The 22,821-nt window shown below is 51.5% G+C and overlaps 1 protein-coding gene across 1 annotated transcript; it reads right to left on the bottom strand.

Annotated features, from left to right (window-relative positions):
- Positions 1–1,521: 1,521 nt before the first annotated feature.
- PITX3 (paired like homeodomain 3) lies at positions 1,522–22,462 on the bottom strand. The gene is made up of 4 exons (XM_069863309.1): positions 22,229–22,462; positions 8,913–9,053; positions 3,934–4,139; positions 1,522–3,039 (listed from the first exon to the last, which is right to left on the bottom strand). The coding sequence occupies exons 2-4, from the start codon at positions 9,019–9,021 to the stop codon at positions 2,476–2,478; spliced, it is 879 nt and encodes a 292-aa protein (XP_069719410.1). The 5' UTR covers positions 9,022–9,053; positions 22,229–22,462; the 3' UTR covers positions 1,522–2,475.
- Between the last annotated feature and the right edge of the window lie 359 nt (positions 22,463–22,821).

Below are 22,821 nucleotides of genomic sequence, written 5' to 3'. Positions count from 1 at the left end.
AGTGAGAGGGAAGCTGGATCTCCCTCTGACTTCTTCTCCAGGCAAAGCTTGTTCTGGTTTTGTCATGTTCCTACCTGCACTTGAGATCAGCATAGGGTGAAAGGGAAGGATCAGGTGTGTGATCAGCTCCTTCCTCAAGGAGTAGGGGAGGATTGTGGCACCACCTGGCTCAGGTTATCAGGGAGAGGAATTGGATTCAGGTGTGAGCGGGGCTTAGTAGAGGACAGAAAATTAGGGAGAAGGCTAGGCCCTTCCTTCTTCTCTTAGAGGCAAAAGCTGTGGTAGAGGAGTTAAGCGCAGTAGCACTGTGTTGTGCGTTTGGTGGGAAGGCTGCTGGATGGAGGCACCAGCACAGAATCGAGACTAATCACTGAAGCTACTTCAGCAGCACTGGCTCCCAACAGCAAGGTAAGATGCAGGTTGCAACAAATGGTCTTGTCCTGGGTGCACTATATGAATGTTTTAGATGTTTATGCTCAGTCTCTGAGTGCAGGCTGCAGAAAGGGTTGTGCTTCCAGCAGTAGCCATTTCAGCATATGGTGACTTGGCTCCTTCAGTTTGGATTAGCTCGGAGCAAAGCACAATTTTGTTGCAGCGATGTTGGGTTGACATCTGTGAGTGCTTTCAGCATCTGCTTACCAACACCTTCAGCAGCTGCTCCTTGTGGAGCAGGTTGTGGCAAAGACTGAGTGTCTCTTAATGCTTTATTTGTGAGGTGCTTCCTACAGTGTCCTAGTGAGGATCCCTTCTTAGCAAAGAACTTGCTTCCTCTCTGCATGCTAATGGCATTGTAGAAACCTGGTTGGTTAGTGTCAGGTTTGCCTATTCCATTCATCCAAGTAACAGAGTTTGTTGTCATGCTGTGTTTTGTTTTGTTTGGGGTTTTTTTCTAAGACAGAAGTAAAATGTCAGGGTTAGCCTTTTCCCTTGGAGCTTGTGCCCCATGAAGGGAAAGGAGGCTGCATAGCGTAGGGATGCTCTGCGCCCCTGCTGCATGTGGAGCTTCCTCGGGCCCTCCAGAGGAGCCCGCTGCGTCCCTCTGTATCAGCTGAAGCAGCAGGCCCACCAGTGCCCCTGCATCTCGGGAGAAGCCAGCTCTGTTTTGCAGCTTTCCCAACAGAAACCGTGCAGGGGCAGGGTAGAAGGGCACGTTGCCGCCGCCAGCCTCTGCCGTGGGGACCGCTGTTCAGAGGGGGCTGCCTGGAGGAGCTCCCCTGCCCCGACTGCTGGGACCCCAAAGGTACCGGCCCCATCCAGCACGGCAGGGAAGCCTCAGCCAGGAGAGGCTCAGCCCTCCTGCTGCAGCGGGAGCGCGAACACCGACAGCGAGCAGGGGAGCATCCATGGGTTTGACTTGTAAATGGAGAACGGAGATGGCCCCTCCAAACCTCAGGCCCCTGTTCTGACTCAGGTTGCTTCATGCTGGTGCTCCTAAGTTTGCTCTCGCTCTTGCCCAGGCTGCTGGTGCTGGATTTCTGAGTCTTCAGACACATACTTGTACTCTAAATAACCAGACAGGCCTTAAAGGGATTGTGCCAACTTTTATTATCTTTTTTTTTTTTTTCAAATGAGATTCGGGGAAGGGAAGATGTGTGAAGGGGAGCTGATTGTTGCAAAAGGGGATGCTTTGGATGTACACTGGCAAGGGAGCTCCTGTCTGACTGGAAAAGAATGAAGCAGTAAAACACAACGGGCAGGACACCGTCTCAGTGGATGAGCTTGCTTTACAAGGTTTTTGGCATTAAGGTCTACTTTGTAGGTTATCTCGTACAAAACAAAAAAAGCATACTTTAATGTCTATATGTGTGTGTGTATATATATATATATAAGATATATATACACACATATTTTATATCCTTGTGACTCCCAGTTCCTAAAGGCTTCAAGTCTGAAGGGCCGTGCATATAGATGCATTATAAAGAGAGATGCTGATCAACTGAGACAAGGCCACGTGATAAATAAGTGGGCAAGACATCTTTAACTTAAATCTTGCACACCTGCAGGGAGAAGGGCTCAGCCAAGCATGGAACAGCAGCCCCATGTTGCCCTGTCCCTGGCTATTCCCTGCAGGGATGGCATCCAGCTGCCCATGCTGTCCAGGGGATTTGGGGAGTTCTCACCCTTGAGGGTGCTCAGAGGGGCAGATTGAAACACGCTTGGTTTTGCTGCCTGGGGGTCAGGTGAGCCATATGCTGGGGCTCCTATTTCCCCTATTTTAGGTTTTTACCATGAAGGAGAAGGTTTGGTGGAAAAGAAGGGAAAGGACTTGGGAGGGGAAAGACAGTCAAAATTCACCATACAATAGTTAGACAAATCTTCATAGAGGTCCATCTGCCTGCTCGCTCCTGCTCTCTTGTGCTCTCTTTCTCTCTCTTGCATCCACTCTCATTCTCTGCACGATCTACACTGTTGTAGGGCTAAAGGTCTCCTTTTGTCAGGCTAAGGTCAAGTCCCTGGTTGGCGGAGGGCAGCCTTTCATACGGGCCTGTCCACGGCATATTGGCAAGGGCTCAGATTGGAAGCTGCCGTCTGCACTGCCGGGTAGGTGAAGTTAGCATGCTGCTTCGCCTTCAGCCGCAGGCTCGCCAGGCTGGAGTTGCATGTGTCCCTGTACATGTAGGGGCTGGCTGTTGAGGCATAAGGACAGGCACTGGATGAGACAGCAGAGTTGAGGCTTGGACTGTTCAGGTTGTTGATGTTTCCCAGGTTGTTGAGGCTGGAGGCCGGTACCCCGGCCACCGCTGAAGGGACCATAGATGAAGGCATAGTCATCGAGGCAATGGAGCTGGGTGGGGAGAACATGGGCTGGGAGGAGAGGGGGCTGACATTCATGGAATTGAAGAACGGGAAGCTCTTGGCTGAGAGTGGGCTGGTGGCGAGCCCCTTGGTGGCCCAGTTGTTGTACGAATAGCTGGAATACATGTCATCATAAGGCTGCATCAGTCCATTGAACTGGGCTCCAAAGCTGTTCTTGCACAGTTCAGCTTGTTGGTTCCTCTCCCGTTTCCTCCACTTAGCTCTACGGTTTTTGAACCAGACCTGTGAGAGAGAGAGACAGGACGGGATGAGAATTGTCCTGGTCTCTTTGCTCAGTAAAGTGAGAGCTGTTGAAGGGCTGGGGATGCTGCCAAGGAGCTGGGAAGTTGAGCATCAGGAAAGGGTTGCAGCAAGATGTCTGGGCTGCAGGATGATCCTCCAGTGAGTATGTCCACCTAGATCAAAACCCCATCACTGCCATTTCACAATACACAGAATAACCACTTCATTCAATAAATTCCTCTTTGCATGAGGAAAATGAAGGAAAATACATGCTGTATTTCCAAGTGACCACAGCCGAGGTGGAGGGTGGGGGTGGGATTGTGTGACTTGGGAGCAAAGTGTCTGGGGGGATGTAGTTTGAGAGCTGCTGAGTGGAGGAAATAATCTCTCTTGTTTTGACTTCACCTCAGGACCAGGTTGGGGTGGGGTGTTAGAAGTCTGTCTTTTAACAGGAAAATCTGTTAGAGTTGGAGGGACTCAAACAATATAACTTCCTAGAGCGTGGAAGCTGCTGGAAGGCTATTCATGGTGCTGCTAACTCATATTTCTAGTAGCAGACAGAAGCTCTCATTCCAGCTGGAGCCCTGCCATGCTGTGCCTGTGACTGCATGGTAGTTTGGGAACCCCAAAGGATGCATACAGCAAGGCTAAGGCTGAGGGACAATAACATTGCAGGGAAGGGGTCTGCCAGGTGAGGGTAGCCAGCTCACAGAACTCTGTGGGGCAGAGCCTGGGCTTTGCATCTCCCTGGTATTACAGCAAGGTGGCACTGGATGAGGAAACACCACCAGCAGGGGGGATGTGTGTGGCTGAACACCATGTAGAGCCTGGTGAAATGTTTTCAACACAGGGAAATTTTCTAGTGTCTCCAAGGTGGGAGGGCTGCAGTCCTACCCGAACTCGTGCCTCTGTCAGGTTGGTCCAGACTGCAATCTCCTCTCTGGTGCTCATGTCTGGGTAACGGTTTCTCTGGAAAGTGGCTTCCAGCTCCTGGAGCTGCTGGCTGGTAAAGTGCGTCCTCTGCCTTCGCTGCTTCTTCTTGAGTGAACCGTCCTCAGGGTTGGAGTCGTCTGTCTGGTTTTGCTGGGACTTCTCAGTGTCTGTGTGAGAAATGGAAAGATGGGAGAGATCCTCCAAGTTAACTCGGAGGCTCAGGTACATTTGGGGACCCTGTCCTTGGGGCGGTCAGTGCATGTTTAGTGAGATCCCTCTTTGCTGCAGCAACCAGCAGCTCCACCTGCAAACACAGGAGTGATCCTGTCTCTCTTCCTTGCCCTTGCAGGCAGGAATCCATCCTGCACTGAAACCAGGGGTCCCTTGATGCTGCACAGCTTGCCCTTTTTTAACTGTTCTATTGCATGTCAGCTTCTCAGTGATCAGATTTGGACTTTCCAAACTTCCAATCTCTGGTTTTCATTTGTTGCAGTTAAGATGGGTGATGATGGCAGGACTTACCCAGGCTGGTGGTTTCCCACTCAGCTTAAATTCTCTGCCTAAGGTGCCCTTTTGAAAAACTGAATGGAAATTGCCACTTATGACACAGAAAAAGACCCAGTAGAGTGTTTCTGGACAAGTGATGGGAAAAGGCAAATTGCCAATGATAGCAAGTTGAGGTTCTTCAATTAACTAAACTTAAGGATCACAAATTTTCATCTTTCCTTCCTTTTTATTCCTCTACCTTCTTTCTTAGGTGCATGTATTTTTAGTTTTAAAAACTAGGAAGAATCCTCTCCTAGACCTTACAAAGTACTCTAGCATCTCCCCATTCTTCTGCTCCTGCCCTACTCCTCATTTCTAGATCCCTCTCCCAGAGGTAGCACCCTTCATTTTGTTGTCCCTTAAGTGAATATCTTGAAACTCTCAAGTGTTCACACTGCTATCTAGATGAAAAGTACAGCTCAGCATCCTACTAGGCATTAAGTCCAGGCCTCAATGCTGAGCTTTGGGCTTCTATGTGGGCAGCCAGGTATTTCTTTGCACCACAGCCCCTCCTGGGGCTGTTGGTACTCTGGAAACAGGTGCAGAATGCAAATATAAATATCTTCCGTCATCAAAAGAAAATGTCACATTTGAACACTCGGGCCATCTATGGAGGATAACTACAAAAAGGAAGGCTACAGCTTGTATGTAATTCTGCTGGAAATCAAGACAAGTCACCATAGAAGAAAATTATTTCAGTGAAAATAAATAATTTGTGATGTTCACCTTCTTCCTCTGGCCTAGAAGCAAAGTCAAGCAGTTCCAACTGAAAATCAGGTTTTCAGTAGGCAGGGGAGGTGTTCTTTTACAGTGGGAAATACTTGGCTATTCTAAGTAAGTAGAAATTGTTACAAACAGTTGTTAAACGGTTCTTCCTGGGAGATGAACCTTTAAAAAATCCTGGCATCACTCTGCTGAGACTCAGATTAAAAGACTTTTTTGTTTGTTTGTGTTCTTTTAAGTGGAAGCTAGCTTTTTTAAGAAAAGAAAGGCAAGAAAACAGTAACCTGGAATACATCTGGGCAAGGCCAAAAAAGGGTTCCTCAAGTCAGATGAATGAGCTCAATAAAAGCTAAATCAAACAGAAGGAGCCTAAGAGAGATGCTGAAAAGCATCTGAACACCAATGAGGAAAGGAGTGTGCTGCAGGGCAGAGCTGTATCCACCAGCAGAGGCTTTAATGGAGCCAGATCCTGGGAAACGCTCCTGCCGCAGGAACTTTGTACCACTATCTTGTTCCTGTGGCAGCATATTATTATAGAAACCCCTCCCTGCTATTCCTGGGAAAAATCCTTCTTGTGCCTGCCTCCCTCTGAAGGGAGCAATGCTGGAGCCATGGAGAGCATTTGCAGGAGAGTTGCTCACTCTTCATAAAGAAAAACCTGGGTGCAGTTGGAAAAAGTTTGTTTCTATTGGTATGCATTGCACTGACCAAAGCAATGCAGAGTCCCCACAGGCTCCATATCAGCCGCCTCCACTTCTATGGCACGTTTAACGCTATTTGCCAGCAGGAAAGCTAATGCAAAGAGAACTAGGTGGCTACTGACAGTCACTGAGACAGCTGGAGAGGCCTCTACTGTGTGCTGGCTCACAGCAGCAGGGTGCAAGCTGGTTGTGCTGAGCAGGAAGGTGCTGTGTCCCATTCTTGGTGCCAGGACCAGCTCATGTTTCCATCCAGGGTGCACTCACATGAGAACTTTCCCAGTGCACTCTTGAAACAGAAGTCATAGCACCTGAAAAGTGGACCAGTAGGAGCTGGCTGCGGTCTTGTGGCACTCTCCCCACTCCCATGAGCATCCTTATGTTGGGATCCCACGTTGAGCAGAACTCTTGTAAGTATGCTTTTAACGTGGATGTGTTTTGGGAAGGGCCACGATAAGAAAAAAAAGAAGATAGATCTGATTTTTAAGAAGATAAATCTGATTTATCTAGCTCAGCGTTCTAAGCCAGTGTTGGAAGAGGGACGTTCCTGCATTATCCACCTCTAACATAGATTAAAAGAGGACTGATGCTACCATGCCTGAGATGCCTATTAGGAATGGCTCCGTACAGATGAAGGGACAACGTTTGATTTGTTTGGTCATCTGCTAAGTCTGGGTTAATTAAAAGCCTGATGCATACAGGGGATGTGTTCCCACAGGGGTCTCTGACAAATGTGCATTTCCAAAGGGGATGCTGCCAAGCAGGAGGCTGTGCACTAATTGGGAGCGCCTGCTCGGAACTGCCTTTCTTTACACAGGAAGAAACAATATAGAGAGGAAAAGACAATGGAGCAAAGGTACCACTTGCTTAAGGGCTGCACCTGGGTGGAAGAGTCCACTGAGTTGTCATCTTCTCCATACCTTCTGGTGTAGAACTTCCCATAAATCTTGTCAAGTCCAAGGAGATGTGGGAATCCTGACTCTGAGGCTGGAAAAATCTTTGCAGCTACACATTACTTATTGTCCTCTCCATTTCTGTAGCTGCTACCTGTGGCTCTTCCTGAGCATTGCTTATAGTGAGTGTTATCCCCCTCTGAAAATGATGCAGAGCTTGGGTGTTGCAGTGGGGGCAAAAAGCATGGCAGAACAGGGAAACAAGCAATCCACGGGAGGGATGGACCCTGTGGGTATCTTGAATCTATGCTGAGGAGCAGAACTTGGGGAGCTGTTCCCAAAGCAGTTCCTCAACTCCTCCCTCCTCATCCTTGCTCTTCCCTTGACTTGTGCTGTCTGATGAAACCTAACAGAAGGGGGTATCACAAACTGTGCTGTACCAAACTTGAGATTTCTAAGAGCTGAGCCCAGACAAGTAGTGTTTGTGCTCCCTTACTATGGAGATGAAGGAAGGGGAACCAAGGAAGAAGGAGGGAGCCTGCTCTCTTGAAGAGAGGCAAGAAGCGCTAGAAGTACAGCCCTGCCCTGGTCCTGGGCAGCCCATTGTGGCACACTGCGCTCTGCCTGGCACCGGTGGCATGGGGCTGCCACCCACCTCTGGTGTGAATGTATGAGCTCCCAGCCTCTGCATGCAGGTAAGGCTGGCAAACACCTGCCTCCCAGAACGATTTTATTTCTAGACCATTTAAGACAGTGGGGAGTGATGTAGCCAGGCATCCAGCATTTATTGTCAACCCAAAATAGGTTGTGGAATATATCTTGTGCACGTTCACCCACTCAATGAAACGACTGCGGTCATAGCTGGAATTAGCTGCTCATGCCTAATGGAAATAAAAGTCAGCTCCTAAATTGGCAGTTCTGCGGCATGCCAGGGTGGGCTTGATCGGGAAGGCCACTTGAATGGAGACAACTGCCATGCATCCAAAGCAGCTGACAAGGAGCCACGGAGCTTGGGGATGTGCCCAACTAAGGTACGTGTGAAGTAGGGAATTCGGTGGGTGGATTCTCTGATCGTAGTTATCGCAGCGTAACTCCCTTCGTGAGACTCGCTCTGGGGAATTCTAATTGCATCATTATGCTTATTAGCTTTGCATGCAAGCGAGCCTGGAAGCTTTACACAGGGAGCATCAGGCTGTCCGCAGCACTAGCCTCCCCTTGTGCTGGCACTAGCAAGGGCAACCTTGTCATCTTCTGCTGTATTCGGAACAATAAGGGATGGAGCGCTCTCAGGACAGATGCAAAATCCAGGGGAAGGCATAGCATCTGGTAGGTCATTTCTGAGCAGGTATGAATGGCAAAGTTTCTTTTTCTCAGCCTTATAAAGAAAGTAGTAGGTTTGGGATTGATCAGCCTTTGGCAATGGTCAGAGGCACCTCCTCAGGCCAGGAACTGCCCATATGGACCTCACAGGAAGGCACAGGTGACCAGTTTTTTTCAATTAAAAGAAAACAAGACAGTATTTCTCTTCCTTATTATTGCCTGAACCTGGAAAGCTCAGCTCAAGGTTAACCTGCAGCAGGGAAAGTTTCAACCTAAGAAATTTAAATAGACTTCCAAAAAAATTGGGAGGGGGGGCAGTTTATAACTAGATGTGGCCTTCTGTGGCTTGGATGGGATTTTCTGTGACACAGGGAGAGCTCTCCCCATCTGAGGACTCAGTTTAGGGAATATAATAAAATCTTGGTTGGGCAGTGACCTGGCTTGCCCGACTCCTGCGTCGTGCAGGCTGTGCCCTCTGCAAGCAGTGTCTTCCTGCAGCTGGGGACAGGCACCTCCAGTACCCGGACGGTGCTCTCACCCTCACGATGGGTGCTGTTGTGATATGTGCCCCTATGCCTTTCCCCTGCTGGCTGGGACAGCCGTACTGCCACAACACTGTGCTGGCTTGGGCACAAGAGGAAGCTCAATGTGCCTCCAGGAGCATTGCAGCCAGATCCCTGCTCCTGCAAGCCACTGACTGTCAGGAACTACCCATAAAGTCAGGTTGGAACCTCTCTTGCATCTTGAGCTTTGCACTCACCACTGTGGTCCTGCCCTTTGCAGCTGTGGTCGTGTTGAGGGGTCCCGGAGTCCGAGAGAGACAAGGCTGGGCTGCGAGCCTCTGCATCTGCCAGCAGGTTGAAATCCATGAGGCAGGGATGGATGGTGGAGGAGGAAGAATCTGAAAAAGTAGCAGGCACAGGGTGATTAGGGAGATGAATTTCTGTGTGTGACCTCTCCCCACCCCCTCCTGGAGGGACTTGCCAACCCTTGAGGAAAGGTCTAGGAAAAGCAAAGGATCCCTCCGAGTTTCCTGGCTGGAAAATGGACATGCCAGGCTTTCTGCTGAGCTTCCCTATAAATCAAAGATCATCCAGTGACACTTCTATTTGCAGTCTTCAGAGAAAGAGTCTCCAGTTTATAGGTGACATTCAGACTGAAATAGCAACACTGGGAGCATGCTGTGTAACAGAGATCTGAGGAAGTGGTCCTGGGCCAGCCAAGGGCTGTTAGCACCTTCCCCAGACATCCCGTGTCTCCCATCCTCCCTGCCCAGCTTCCGTCCTCTTTCTTCCTCACTTCTCCACAAAACAGTCAAGCACAAGTAAAAAAATGGAGAGACCACTAACGCAGATGTACAGGCTCACATCCCAAAAGAGAAGCACTCCTGTGCACAGCACTGATAGGACGGCACGTCTGCCCACAGAGCCACTGCCACAAGCAGGGACTCAGGGCTGGGCAGCGCACGTGGATGCCTTTTGGGTACACAAGGACCTCTGGAGCCTGAATTAACATGGGAATCGCATTACACACCCTTGGGTGCCTGGGGAGGAGAGAGCTCAGCTGCAGCAGCGGCTCACTTCCAGCTTTAGGTCATCCTGGCTGAAAGCATCCCAGCTGGGAAGCTGGTAGCACTGCTCCTCACAACTGCAGGCACCACGGGGATTCCTCCTTCACCTCTTTCCATGTCTCTGTCTCACGATCAATTATTTTCATCATGCTCTTGTTTGGGGGCCCTGCGCCCTCCACCTGTGTTGTCCCAAAAAGCCTGGCTGCAAACTTTGCCCTGTTCTGGACCATGTTGGATGGTCACAGAGGGACAGCTGTGAAGCAGCAGGTGGTATAAAGCTCCCCAGCCACATCACCTTAGAAAGGTGACCTGGCCCTGTGTTAGCTCTTAAATCTGAGTTTTGGCTCCTGACCCTGCTGTACACAGTAAGATGTGTTGTCACTGATGCAGATGTAATGGTTTCTGAAGGCTGGCCTGCTTCGAGGGGACCACAGCAGCTCCTGAAACTCTGGTCACCCCAGCTAGTATCTCACCTTCCCAGCTAATGAGCCGTCGCTCTAAAACATAACAGCAGCTGATGCACCAGGCTGTGATCTAGGACCCCTGGGTTTAGAGGGGTTTAGACCCAGCATTTGGGATTTCCAAACTGCAAGTGAAGGTCAGTTCTGACGACTGGATTAGATCTGGTGAAGGACTGCCAGGCCCTTCAAATCCGTGTGTGTTGGGTAGGGAGCCTGCTGAAGGCAGTGTTTTGCCTGGACTGCATGCGAGTTTAGGCACGTAAACAAGAGATTAATCACAGAGCTGTTGCACCTCCTTTGGAGGTGGATGACAGTGACTAAGAATGTATTTTCAGACCTGTCTAAAACCTCCTGCCAATTTGAGCAGGGCTGCCGCCAGGACCCTTAGCAAGACTGACCCCCATACCTGCAGTGTTCTTCCCAGGTCATGGCGAGAGGGCAGGGAGCCTTTTCTAATGATTATCTGCCTGGTTTCTGCAGTAGTTCTTGCTCATGAAACTCCTAGCAGCTTTCCTCACTCTCCAGTCCTCCTTCAGCTCTCTCCTTTGCTTAACTTCCATCCCTAGCTTTTCCCAGGCTGTGACAAATCTGCATCAACACTGGCCTCAATCTGTGCTCTCTGAACTCAGCATCTAACGAAGGAACCTGCTGTTGGTTTCCCAGACCTTTGGTTTACTCTGGGATTCTTGTCTCCTGTCAGAGAGAAGTGGTTGGGCTCCATCTTTGCTATGAGGCTGGTTTCCATTTCCACCTCACAGCAAGCGTCATCTTTGGTGTCTGTGGGCTGCACAAGCTCCTGGCAGCAGTAGGGCACAGCCCTGTTGCTTTTTGCCTTGTGTATGTACACGAAGTGATGTGACAGAGGCTGTGTTTTCTTTAATACCTTTGCATGGAGTGGGGGGAGTCCATCTGCTGCTGATATTGCCATGGCTTTTAGCATTACTCTTGGAATTATGCAGAAACGCGCAGTGAATTAATTCCATGGATTAAGTCTTGATTAAGATGTGTGTCACTTTGCTGTCTCAGAATTTATTAAGAGCCCTTCTTGAGGCGGCGGCAGATGGAATTTCTGCCCAATGTTTGTAGATGATAATTTCCCCTCTTCTACAGCCATTTGCATATGATTGCATCTGTCAAGCACAATTTCCTCTCTTCTAGGGCTTGACTCTGTACTGGACCAGATTTAAGGAGGAATTCAGACTCCTGCCTTGTTGTAACTGAAGGACAGTGTCCTCCTGTACAGGGTCATGTTCATTTTGAGACTCTTTTTGCACATCTTGCATTGCTTTCATCTGTACAAACTACAGCAGAGATGGGAAAATGAGGAGGGAGTGTTTTACAGCTTGTTCCATAGGTGGAAACAACACCACAATGTACAAGGCCCAGGGGAACCCAGTCCCAACATTAGATTAAACCTGGGCTAAAACTGGTTTTAAAATGTGGCCCATATTCAAGTTGAAACTGGGACTTGCAGCTCAGAACAAGTTTTCTTTTTGAACTGAATTTAAAACTAGGAGGATTTCGGAGAGGAGATTTTGTATGTGTATATGCAATTGCATATCTACTGTATGTGCTGTCCACGGTGGCATCAAGGAAAGCTTTCTTGGCTTGCTGTGAGGAAGCCAAACCAAAGGGGGAGGGAGAATCTGCTCAGCACAGTTGTGAAGGACTGCAGGAAAAGTTTGCGATGGGGGAGAACACGTGAGCTCTGTAGCAATGTATTTACCCAAAGGCAACTCCACACCACCGACACAAAAGCCTGTAGGTGTTATTCTAGATTATACAGTCCTTTTAGCCTTAATGAAAGGAGCTTTCTTCTGCATTGGCTAGATCTCACCATAGGCAGAGACATTAAGAAAGTCAACAATAAACCTTCATGGCATTTCTAGTAAGTTGTCTGCCTGGTCTCAGGGAGTTACTGAAATTGGCACCTCAAAAATGTCCTTAGACAAAATCAAATTTATCATCTCCATCTGAGTCTTCATCTCACTTGCTTTAAACAGAAAAGAAGAGTTTCTTTAGGGACAGCGCCATGCTAGCAATGTGCAATTGGGCTTTCTCAGAGGTTTTGATTTTGTAAAACTAGCCCTGTCTCCTAGCCTGCTCTGGTACCTGTAACTCCTTCCAACACATCTGTAATTACTCCCAAGATAAAGGTTCCCAGATCTATAACAAACACGTCTTTACTTCCCATCGCTACCTGTGTGCATCTTCTCCCTGGCATCTGTGTGACAGTGATAGTGGTTAACTCTGCAGATCCCTCCAGCCGGACAGGGTGCTGCCATCCCTGCCCCACAGGCACGGTGGAGAGCAGGGTGAAGAGTGTGGCTCTGCCTCCGGGCTTTTCCTCCTATTAAATTCACCCCCTTTCTATTTCTGCATCAGTGCCAGCTGCCCAAGCCAGGGCTGTTGGGTCAGGGGCAGGAGTGGGTACTTCTACACCAGGAGGGCAACCTTGTTTACCCAAAAAGAGCAGGCAAGGGTCCCTGTGACCTCTCTCCTGGTTCTCTTTGCTCCATCACCTGGGAGCAAAGATGCCTTTGCTTGCTGGTTTGTTTTTTTTGGAGGGGTGGGAAGGAAACATAAAGGCCAACTGTGAGCCAAGTAAGGTTAATTATAGAGGTGGCTTTTGTGATGTGGATGTTACCCACTGAGTGCTGCCTTCAGATTGATGAGTGCATGCTGCTCAACCCCCTGTGCTACCATTGGGGAGGAGGCTATCTGTTGAACCTGCTTCAGTAGGTTCATCTGGAGGGGAAAAGCTGCTTCTTGTGTTGTTTTGATGTTATTTGGCCCAGCATGCAGAGGTGCTTTGGCAGGGACCTGGTACTTGGGGTCCCTTGTGCTGCAGCGCACAGACCACTGGTGACCCACAAGCAGGAGGGAAGCCCAGCTGGCCGGGTGCCTTCCAGCAGATCAGCATGGCCCCATGGACCTGTGAACTTCTCACACCGCCTGGGCCTCCAGCCAGGGCTGCAGTGAGCTACAGCCTCTGCTTGGGACTGTAGATCCCCCACCAAGGGTTCAGGGTTATCAGGCTGAAAGGTCCTCTGCAATCAGCTGGGGGGGTGTCTTTTCTTTCTTCCATCCCCTGAGGTGAAGGTGTGTCGTTACACTACTGTGTCGTAGGGTCAGAGCTGTCTCTTCCTGCATCGTCAATCCCAGAAGTCAAAGTGCTGGGAGTAACTAGATTTCCAGTGGAGTATGGCCGATTGCTTCGTTCCTTTCACGCTCGCATTCATCTGTGTGTGGGCTTACTTTTACCAGAGTCAAACACTTGGGACTAACTGTGCATTTTTAGGAAGATGAACAGCCTTTGTACTTTGGTCCCCAGGAGGGGCTGAGCTAAGGTGGAGCAGCTTCTGCCCCTTTTTCTGCCTCATGTCAAAGGGGAAGGGGCTGAGGCTGTGTCCATCCCCTCCTGGAAGAGCACTTTATTCTCTGGATCCATGCATTTATTCAGGGGACGGTGTCATCAGAGTGCTTGCAGGCTGGGATTTGAAGTGCCACAGCCTGCACGGCACGTGAATCGCATGGCGACCTGAGAGCCAGGCTCTCTTTGCCAGCCAATGCAAATGCTGCCTGTGAGGGTTTTATTCCCTGCAGCTAGAAAGCAAAAAGGATGGGACATAAGACAAGTTAATCTTTGTTTCCTCAAGACTACAGAAATACAACTATGGGTGGACCAGGATCGCCCACGGCTAAACATCTCAGTGTAGCTTTAAGTCTCTAATCTTAATGGAATTGCAGCAGGAACCAAGAGCAACCATTAATCACTGGAAGATAAACAGCAGCAGCCAACCAGTGACTGGGAGCACAGAGCCATTACAAGACAGGAGAGCAAGCTGCTTGCCTCCAAAAACTTCAGGCTGTGCACAGGCCAGGCTGGTGGAGCAGGACTTTCAGGCGCACACTTAGAAATGGATCATCGACCTCCAGCAAAGGATAAGTCCCAGGTTATTTCTCAATTTAGTCCTTGCAGTTGCGCACTAACACCTGAGCTCTGGCACGGGAGTGGTTTCATAGTGGTGTATGCCACTTTGAAGCCTGGAACATGATTGAGGGTTTTTTTCCTCCCATCAGTAGGAATTACCAAAGCTTCCTGAGGTGCTTGGTATCTCATTGCTGTCCGAGCATTTTGTTTCAAATTGCTCCACCACTGGGCTGGCTGGTACTGCTTCTCAGGCTGTGAAAGCATCGCCAGCAGTGCATGGTGCCACATTAACCACAGCAGCTCACAGGCTGGCTGGCTGAGGAAGGCGTCCAGGCTGTTTCTGCACTCTTCTCATTTTGTGCATGGCTCCACGGAGAAGTTCCTGATAACATGGGGTAGGGAGAGGATGAGTCACTGACTTGGTTTATGATGTAGGTAAAACCACTTGGCTGTTCTGGGATTCCATCCTTCATCCCAGAAATGATGCTAATGAGCCTAACCGAGCTGGCAGAGTCAATGAAGCAAAATTCCTTTAAGTGCTTCCAGATCCTCAGATAAGAGGTGCTAAGGAAATGCCTGGCCTTGCTGGACACTGCCTAATGCATTTCTCAGGGGCTGGCAGCAGCCTGCAAGGTTAGGGCAAGCTGCTTGCTTCTCCTGCTTTGACGTGAGCCTCCAGCTGCAGAGGAGGGTGATGGCTGAAACGTCTGCTCTGAGCAGCAGAGGGTTAATGAATCACCCGTATTCCAGAGGATTATCACAATGGAAATGTCCCAAGGATTGACAGCTCCATACCCATGTCAGCAGCAAAAAAAAGCCTACAATGGAATGTGTCCTGTTCGCTTATTTGATGGGCCACATCGTGTCCCTGTGTTGGGGAAGAGTCCTGCTGAAACTGTGCCCCATACATCACCCTCCCCGATGGGTGCATCTGCAGCCCCCAGACCAGACCGGTGCAGCCTCTGGTGAGCCGAAGCACGGGGTTCTACAGAGACAGCGTGATGTGCTTGGCCTTGGCTTAAATGAAGCCATTTGCATTAGCATTTTTGGACCCCAGTGCTGCCTTTAGCCTATCTGGCTGGTTTTCAAAATGGTGCCCAAAATTTGGAAAGAAAATTTCCTAATACAAAAGGAAAGTCCTGACAGACTTTTTGCAGTTTTTTTTTCTTTTCTTTTTTTTTTTTTTTCCTAAACAAAATCTTTATGCTTCTTGCACTCTCGTAAGCGTTGCACGGCAGGTCTCCCTGTGTCCAGATGGGTTTCTGGCATTCCTTGACTGCCCTGCCACGATGGGGCTTTTGGCACCTTGGCTTCAACAGCTCAGACTGGGATTTTCTTTCTGACAAGCTATGCAGTTATATTAATAAAGCTGTGCTTTGTTATGGCTTATTTTGTTTGTTAGGCATCTGGAACAAAATAAATCAGCAAAGGCTCAGTTTTGCCCAAACAAATTGTGATGGCACAAAGTTGCTGGCATGGTGAGGCTCCGCAGCGCAGGAGTGCTGGGAGTGGAGTGGGGCCTGTGATTACAGGGGAAGAGAAGTCCTTCAGGGAAATGAATCTCTTTGCTTTAGGGAAAGGAGAAAAGAGGCTAGTTTAAGTATGAAATTCTGCCTGAGAGGATCTCGCAAACAAAACAAGAGAGTGGCTAAAGCGTAGCACTGGCATTGGCCTGGCCAGGACACAGGGACTCCAGTCGTCCTCGCCTGCCCTTGCCCCCACCCACAGCCCCAACACGCTGGCTTCAACGCGACTCGTGCCAGCACCGCAGGATCAGCCCGTGTCTGTATGGGAGAAACAGCTGCACAGCTGCAGCGTAAGAGGGACCGTGTTCCCCCCTTGCACTCGCAAGAGCTGGGACTGAGACGAGACGGTTGCAAACCAGGATCGGTGAAAGGCAGAGGCAGCCTGCAGCTCAGGCACCGGGCACGCGCTGCTCACACAGCAGCGATGGGCAGCGGGGGCTGGCATCAGCAGATTGGTATGCGTTGCTGTATTTACTTGGGCGATTGTATGAATTTGACTAATTATTCCAGCAGTCAAAGGAAACTGGCCCGATTCCCATGGGGACTGCACTCGCAGCAGCACGGTGGGGTCATTTCTGTATCTCTGCAGCCATAAAGTTGGCCTATTTTAGGGAGGCTGAGATAGCGACATCAAGGACTGGAGCTGGGTGACTCCAGCTGCTGTTGCGAGTTTTGTATGCAGATGGAGGGCAGCGGATGACTCAGACATTACTGTAGATGAAAATGACTCTCATGATTAGTAAACAAGCTCAAGAAAGCCCCTAATCAAGAGGGTGATCACAGGGTTGAAGGTCAGGAAGGATCCTGCCGTGTCGTCCGCATGTCACAGTTAGAGATGGTCGACCTTGTGCACTGTAGAGCTGCCCGTGTCTGCCACCCATCAACACTTCTGCTAGAAATCCATTCTGGAGAAGTTTGACTTGATCATAAACATTTGTTCTGTGACAAAACTTGGCAAAGCTGGTGGTGAGAAAGAAGGTTTTTGTGGTGGTGCTAAGTCATTGTTTTAGAACAACCTGGCAGAGCCCAGAGGACTGCAGGGCTACCAAGGGAAAAGCAGCAACTGCTAAGAGTGCCAAGAGTGCCGTGACCGCCCCGGCAGCCACCATGGTCAACGGGCGGCTCTGTTGGTTACGGCAACAAGAGCCCAGAAGCGTCTGGCTCGCTCCAAGGGATGTGTTGTCTCACAGTGCAAACCTGCAGCACCGGAGGGACCCAATGTCTGCTGCGCCTGCCTGTAAGGTTTCCTGATTATTTGTCTTCCCCCCACCCCAAGTAATTTATATTTAATTTTTTTTTAAAGTGCTCTGGCAAGAAAACCCTCGCAAGACGCAGGCTGCCGTGAATAAAACAAGCAGATGATCTCAGCCCGCAGTATCTCTCCCTGCTTCCTCGGGATCCTGCGGCGGGGAGGGCGGCTCTGGGAGGGATGCTGGAGCTCCTTCCCTCCCCACCCTTATGGACCTTGCAACACGCCCCGAAGGTCAGCCTGTTTTTACCCAGACGCTGTTTGAAGGGGCCGGGAGGCGATTAGCCCTCCCCACGGCAAACTCCGCTTTGCCAGCGGGCAGCGCGGGCAGGATCGGGGTCAGCCGGGGGCACCGAGGGCGAGCGGGGAGAGCCCGCAGCCCCCCGCCCGGGCACCCGCGTCCCTGAAGCCAGGGGCACGACAGACCTCGCCAGCGGCAAAACAAGAGGCTTGGATTTCAGGATCCCGAAACGCGCTGTGCTGCCGATGGACTGCGTACAAACGCTGCCTCTTTTCTTTTTTTTTTTTCCTTCCTAAATCCTTAGTTTTCCCATCAGCTGGAGGTTGCATCCCATGCGGAGCCTTGGGAGGTAGCAGTTTGGGTGGGTAGGAAAGCAAAGCCGCAGAGCCCTAATTACTCACCCAGCCCGGCCCTCGGGCAATCCCAGCAAAGCTGTTCCGAGGGAAGAAAGAGGCTCGGAGACGGGAGCGAGCTGTCCCAGAATACTGCCGCTCGGGTCACTCCACGCCTGGCAGCCCCTGGGGACCGGGACCCCACACCCCAACCCCCCCAAACCCCTCTGCCTCCCCCAGACCGCCTGCCGGCAAAGCCCCCCTGCAGCTCCACAACGCGAACGGGCTCCCGCTGCAGAGATCAAGAACTGGGGGGGTTAAACATCATTATTAAAATACACCGGGCACAAATCAAGCTCCGAAATCCTTTTAAATAAGACACTAAAGTGCATATGGTGCATCGCTTTGGAGTTTCTCCCTGGTTAGGTATGGATCCGCACCCAGATTAGTTTTTATAGCATAGTTAATTTAGCTTAAAGATTTAGATTTATTTTTTTTAATCATCCTGGTACATCCCATCTTCTAGAAATTCTTTCCTTCTTTTTTTGTTTTTGAGGAAAACTTCCTTGAATTTACTTTAAAACAATATGCCTGCAATAAGAGCACATAACCACCCCGAATTGTAGAACTGGAAGTTGGGATATTGTAGCACCAAAAATAAAACTGATGGAACAAAAAGGGAATTTCATGTGGTTTTCATTGTCAAGTCTAAGCTCAGAAACAAACAGGAAATAAAAATGGCTAAAACAAAAGAGATTTCTTCTAAAGTGTGTTCAAATCTAAGTGGGGAGCTGCTTTATTTGGGAGAGATTCTCTGTTTATTTGTTTTTCAGAAAAAGGAGCAAATAAAAATGTCCACACAGACAGGTCAGCTTGATTTACAGTTAAATCCTCATATTTGTTGCTGGTCATTTATAACAAGATTTTTTAAGAAAATAAGACTTTCATAAACAGGAGCATTAGAAGGGGGAAAAAAGGTGATGTGGCGATGCCTCTGCTTGAAATGGGGGGAGAAGGAACGAAGGTAAAAGAGAGGCAAAAGTACTGTGAACTCTCTGGTCATTCATTTTACTTAATCTTTGTACTTTTTCAGTTTTTGCAGGTAGCTCTGCAGGCGCTGAGCCTTCCAGCCCATGATATCCTAGTGAAGGTTCCCAAGTAGCAAATAAATGCATTTATTTACTAAAATGAGTCTGCAGAACCAGGGCTATGTGAAAAAGAGCGGCATACATGCTATATCCTGCAGATAGAAATGTTTCTTAGCCTCTCAGGTTTGGGGCTGTGGAACTTGTTAGGCAGAGGTTTGCAAATACGTGTCTCAATCACAGTAACTGATTTTGAGGAGTTAATTTAATGCAGGCAGGACTCAGCTCCCCATATCAGCTGAGATCCCCAACAGCAACAGCCCCATTAGTGCATCTCTGAACACTTTGAACAGCTGAAAAATCAGATGGATAAAATTAATAGCAGCTTCTGCAAATTCAGCTCTGGTTTCCCTCCTCTTTTGCGCTAGTTAACAGGGTGTAAATGCTTATTTTCTGGAGGAGCTGTGGTTTGGGAGATGGCATCGGACTGAGGGTCAAGGGACAGAGTTGTGTTTCTGGCTCAGATCAGGCAATTCTGCCAGAGCTCGGTTTCTCCTCTGCACAGCAGGAATATTTCCCTTCATGCTAAAGTATCTAGAGATCTGGCTACAGAAAGATCAGGTAGCTCCCAAGGAGAGATATCATAAGGTGCAGCTCTTCAGAAATGAGGGCTCAGAGCTTGAACTTGTACCCTACAAATCAGCAAGAAATTTCCTGTTCAGCGTGTGGAGGATTGGCCCTCTTCCCGAATCTGCTGGGCAATACTCCGACAGCAGGGTGGCGAGTGAAGAAGGGAACCTCCCTCCCTCACTCCCCATCTCTTTTTAAAGCCTAATAATAACAGCTTCTGCCCAGCTAGATCTCCTAGTTCCTTTCTGAAAGCAACTTTTAATATTTCCTTGTTATTGCAAAACCAGCAGATCTATTGCTAACCATCCCATGGGATTTGCAGCTCAGGGCAGGCTGCGGTACCTGTCCTCCTCTAGGGTTGGAGGTGGACTACGATTTTGAGCAAATCCTTTCCCACAGAAGCAAACCCCTCTTTGCTGAGTCCAGCCCTGGTCTCTGTTGCTGCTGAGCCTCCACGAACAGCCTGTGGACTCCCTTAAATGCCCCAAGGAAGCCCAGAGCTAATAACCAGCTTCATTCAATTCCCAGTCACATTATTATCCAATCTGCCAGAGGCATTAATATTCAGAGGTGAGGTGGGAGGAGGGCAAGGGTGCTGCACACAAAGGGGAGGAAGGGAAGCTCGGCGGTGCAGCGGGCTGGCCTCAAATCCTTTCTCCAGCCATTTGAAACGCCAGCGCATTTCAGCCGGGTGTTGACAAGAGAGGGTTTTTCTTACCGCCTCAGCACTAAGTTTGATGCCAGTTGGTGGAGGTTGTCCCCCCACCAACAGCAAATGTCCAGGCTTGGCACAGCCCGATGCCTTCAGCAAGAGGGAGAGATTTGCCCCCTCTGCGATCAGTCCCTAAGTAAATAGCAATCTCCCATTTTCAAACAGCCAGATAATCACTGAGCCTGCCTGGAGACACCAGATCCTCCCATTTCTAACCCCCCTTGCCTTCCACGGTTCCGCGGCCTCATCCTGCTGCTTTCCCGACGCACAGCACACGGTACGAAACCACCGGTTCTCCCCATGGGGACTTCATTCCCAGCCCAGGTACCTCCCCTGTCCCCAGAGCTGGAGCACATGTGCCAGATCACGAGACAGACCTCATGTCCCCAGCTCATCTCATCTTCCTTTTGGAGCAGCCCGCTAGATCGGGTTTCTGGCTTTTTCTTTTGGCAGTCTCCAAATTCAGCCTCACCGCTCAATCTCAAGGATTTGGGTCGCAACTAACAAAGAGAGAAGATGCCACTCTTTTTTGCTGACTTTCTGTAGGGCGCGTTAACCAATTCTTTTGCGATCCAGTCACAATTTGCAAACCTATTAATTGCCTGAATTAAGCCCTTATAGAAATGTAACAGATGTTAAGTGAGGCTTGTGACCGGTTTGGGTTTGGGTTTTTTTAATTATTTTTTTTTCCCAGAGAAAGATACTGTTTGGTTTTGTTGTTTTTTGTTTTTTTTTTAAATCAGAGCCTTGGACAAGATACAATTAAGCTACAGGGATATAGGTGGGTTTTCACAAGGAGAGCCTGGGCTGGGCTATAGATTTCAGGTCACTTGTTAAAACCCAGTAACACCAATAACAGCAGGAAAAAACACGGCCCTCGCCCAGATCCCTCTCCGGGCTGTCAGGGAAAGAGATTTTTCTGTGAAGAGTACTGGGCACGGTGTGACCATTTACTAATGAAAATGAAATCCTGCTCCACTTCTGCCGACACCCGCGGAGACTGAACGAAGCTCCCGTGCTCTGCTGGTCCCTCAGGAACCAGCAGGCAGCTCTTTGTCCCTCTCAGCGAGGCACCACCGAAGGCTGCACAAACACTCAGCGCTCTGGTCACCAACAGGCTGGAAGGGAGTCCGGGGAGCCGAGCGGAGCCTAATCCCACGGCCAAAAAGGCAGGCGGTGCTCTCCCTGCCTTTGGAAGGCGGGACAGAACAGGGGCGATGCTCCTTAGAGGCACCTTCCTAAGCTGTCGCCTTTACCGTCTCCCCAAACGACAGGGGAAACGAAGCCACCGCATCCCCGGCGCCCTCCAAGCAGACCCGCTTGCGTGGGGGATGCCAAATTCCTCTTTTTGCCTCCAGTCTCCGCGTAGAAGGCGCCGGGACCCCGGCCCGCCGGCCGCTCCCCGCTCAGGCGAGGGAGCAGGGAGGTCGGTGGGACGGGAGCGGCGCCCGCGCCCCAGCTCAGCGCCCCGCGATCCACCGGGCCGGGAGGGACAGGAGCGCGGGGCCCCGGCGGGGAGCGGGGGCTGCACCGACCCCCGCAGCCCCGGGAGGGCAGCGCCTCCCCTCCCCTCCCCTCCCCGCCGCCGGAGCGGGGTCGCCGCTGCCCCGGGGCCGCCCTCCCCGGCCAGAGCCGCGGCCGAGCCGAACCGCTGCTCCGCTCCGAGGAGCAGGACGGGGGGCAGCACGCAGGGTCGCCGCGCCGGCGAGACGACCCGCACCCCGGGGCGGCGCTCGTTGAGCGGGGAACGGCCGGTACCGGCCTCTGTCGGGCTTCCCGAGCGTCCGGCGGAGCCGCCGCGGGGGCCGGCGCTGCCCTCGCCCCTCCACCCGGGTGCTCCCGGCCGGGGCCGGTATTCCCGCTCTGTCCCGCCGCGGGGCCGGCTCGCTCTCTCGCCGGCGCCGCAGGGAGGTCGGCTCTGCTGTAAACAGGAGCCGTCCCGTTACATAAATATCATTTATCCAACTGTCTAAGAGCCGTCGGGCCGCCCGCCTTTCCCCCGGCGGCGTCTCCCGGCCCCGCTCCCCGCACCCTTCTCCCCGGATCCTGCGGACGGCCGAGCCGCAGCCCGCGGCGCCGTTACTTACGGCGAGCTCCGGTTAATTCAAACCGCCCCGGCCCCGCTCGCCCCAGCGGAGAAAGGCGAAGTTTAGCAACGGCGAGGAGCTGCGGCCGCGCCCGCCGGGAGGGCCCCGCGGCGGCCCCGAGGGGGCGGCCGGAGCCGCGGGCACCCGCGGGACGGAGGAGCGGGTTGGGGCTGCCCCGCACACGGCCCCGCCGGGGATGCTCTCGCGGCGGGCACCGAGGGGCTCCCGGGGAGAGAAGGCGACACTTACAGCGGCTCCAGACGCGGGCTCGGCCGGGCGGCCTCAATCCTGCGAGAGGGGCGCCCGCCCCGCTGCTCCGCCGCTGCCGGACAGTAAATCCCCGCGGCTGCCGGGGCCGCTCTGCGCCTCGCGGGGAGGGCGGAGACGGAGGGCGCCGGCCGACTGCCTCCCATTCACCCCGGCCATTCACTTTATGGCGGGCGGCCGGCGCCCCCCGCCAGCTGCACCGGGCGCCCCGCTCCCGCCCGCCCCATTCCAGCTGCGCGCCCGCCGCCCGCCCCGTCCAGCGCCGCCCGCCCCGCCCCGCCCCGCCCCCGCTCCGCTCCTCAGCCGCTGCCCGCCCGCCGCGGGGGCGCCGGGCTACGCGTGGGTGGGGGCGCTGCCGGTATCACCCCCGCTCGACGATCCGGAGCCCCGGAGCCCCGGTGCCTGGGCCGCCCCCCGCCCGTTCGGGCGCTCCCCGGAGCGGCGGTCGCCGAGGATGCTTAATTGCAGGTTAATCACGGCACGCGCTGTTGCGGCTCCCGGCGGTTCCGCTTCTCCCGGGACGGTTTTCTAGGGCTGTTCTAAGTGACGTTGTTTTGCCACCGTAGCTATATCAG

This window comes from Phaenicophaeus curvirostris, chromosome 9 (assembly GCF_032191515.1).
Source record: "Phaenicophaeus curvirostris isolate KB17595 chromosome 9, BPBGC_Pcur_1.0, whole genome shotgun sequence".
NCBI lineage: Eukaryota > Metazoa > Chordata > Aves > Cuculiformes > Cuculidae > Phaenicophaeus > Phaenicophaeus curvirostris.
Note: the sequence above shows the minus strand (reverse complement) of the source record. Positions and strands in the feature narration are given on the sequence as shown.

What these genes read in the sequence shown, in the direction of transcription:
- PITX3 (XM_069863309.1), bottom strand. Translation starts at nt 9,021, where the DNA reads ATGGATTTCAACCTGCTGGCAGATGCAGAGGCTCGCAGCCCAGCCTTG. An exon ending in CAAAGGGCAGGACCACAGTG is followed by an intron (nt 4,140 to 8,912) that starts GTGAGTGCAAAG and finishes TTTCTCACACAG; the next exon opens with ACACTGAGAAGTCCCAGCAA. An exon ending in TGACAGAGGCACGAGTTCGG is followed by an intron (nt 3,040 to 3,933) that starts GTAGGACTGCAG and finishes TCTCTCTCACAG; the next exon opens with GTCTGGTTCAAAAACCGTAG.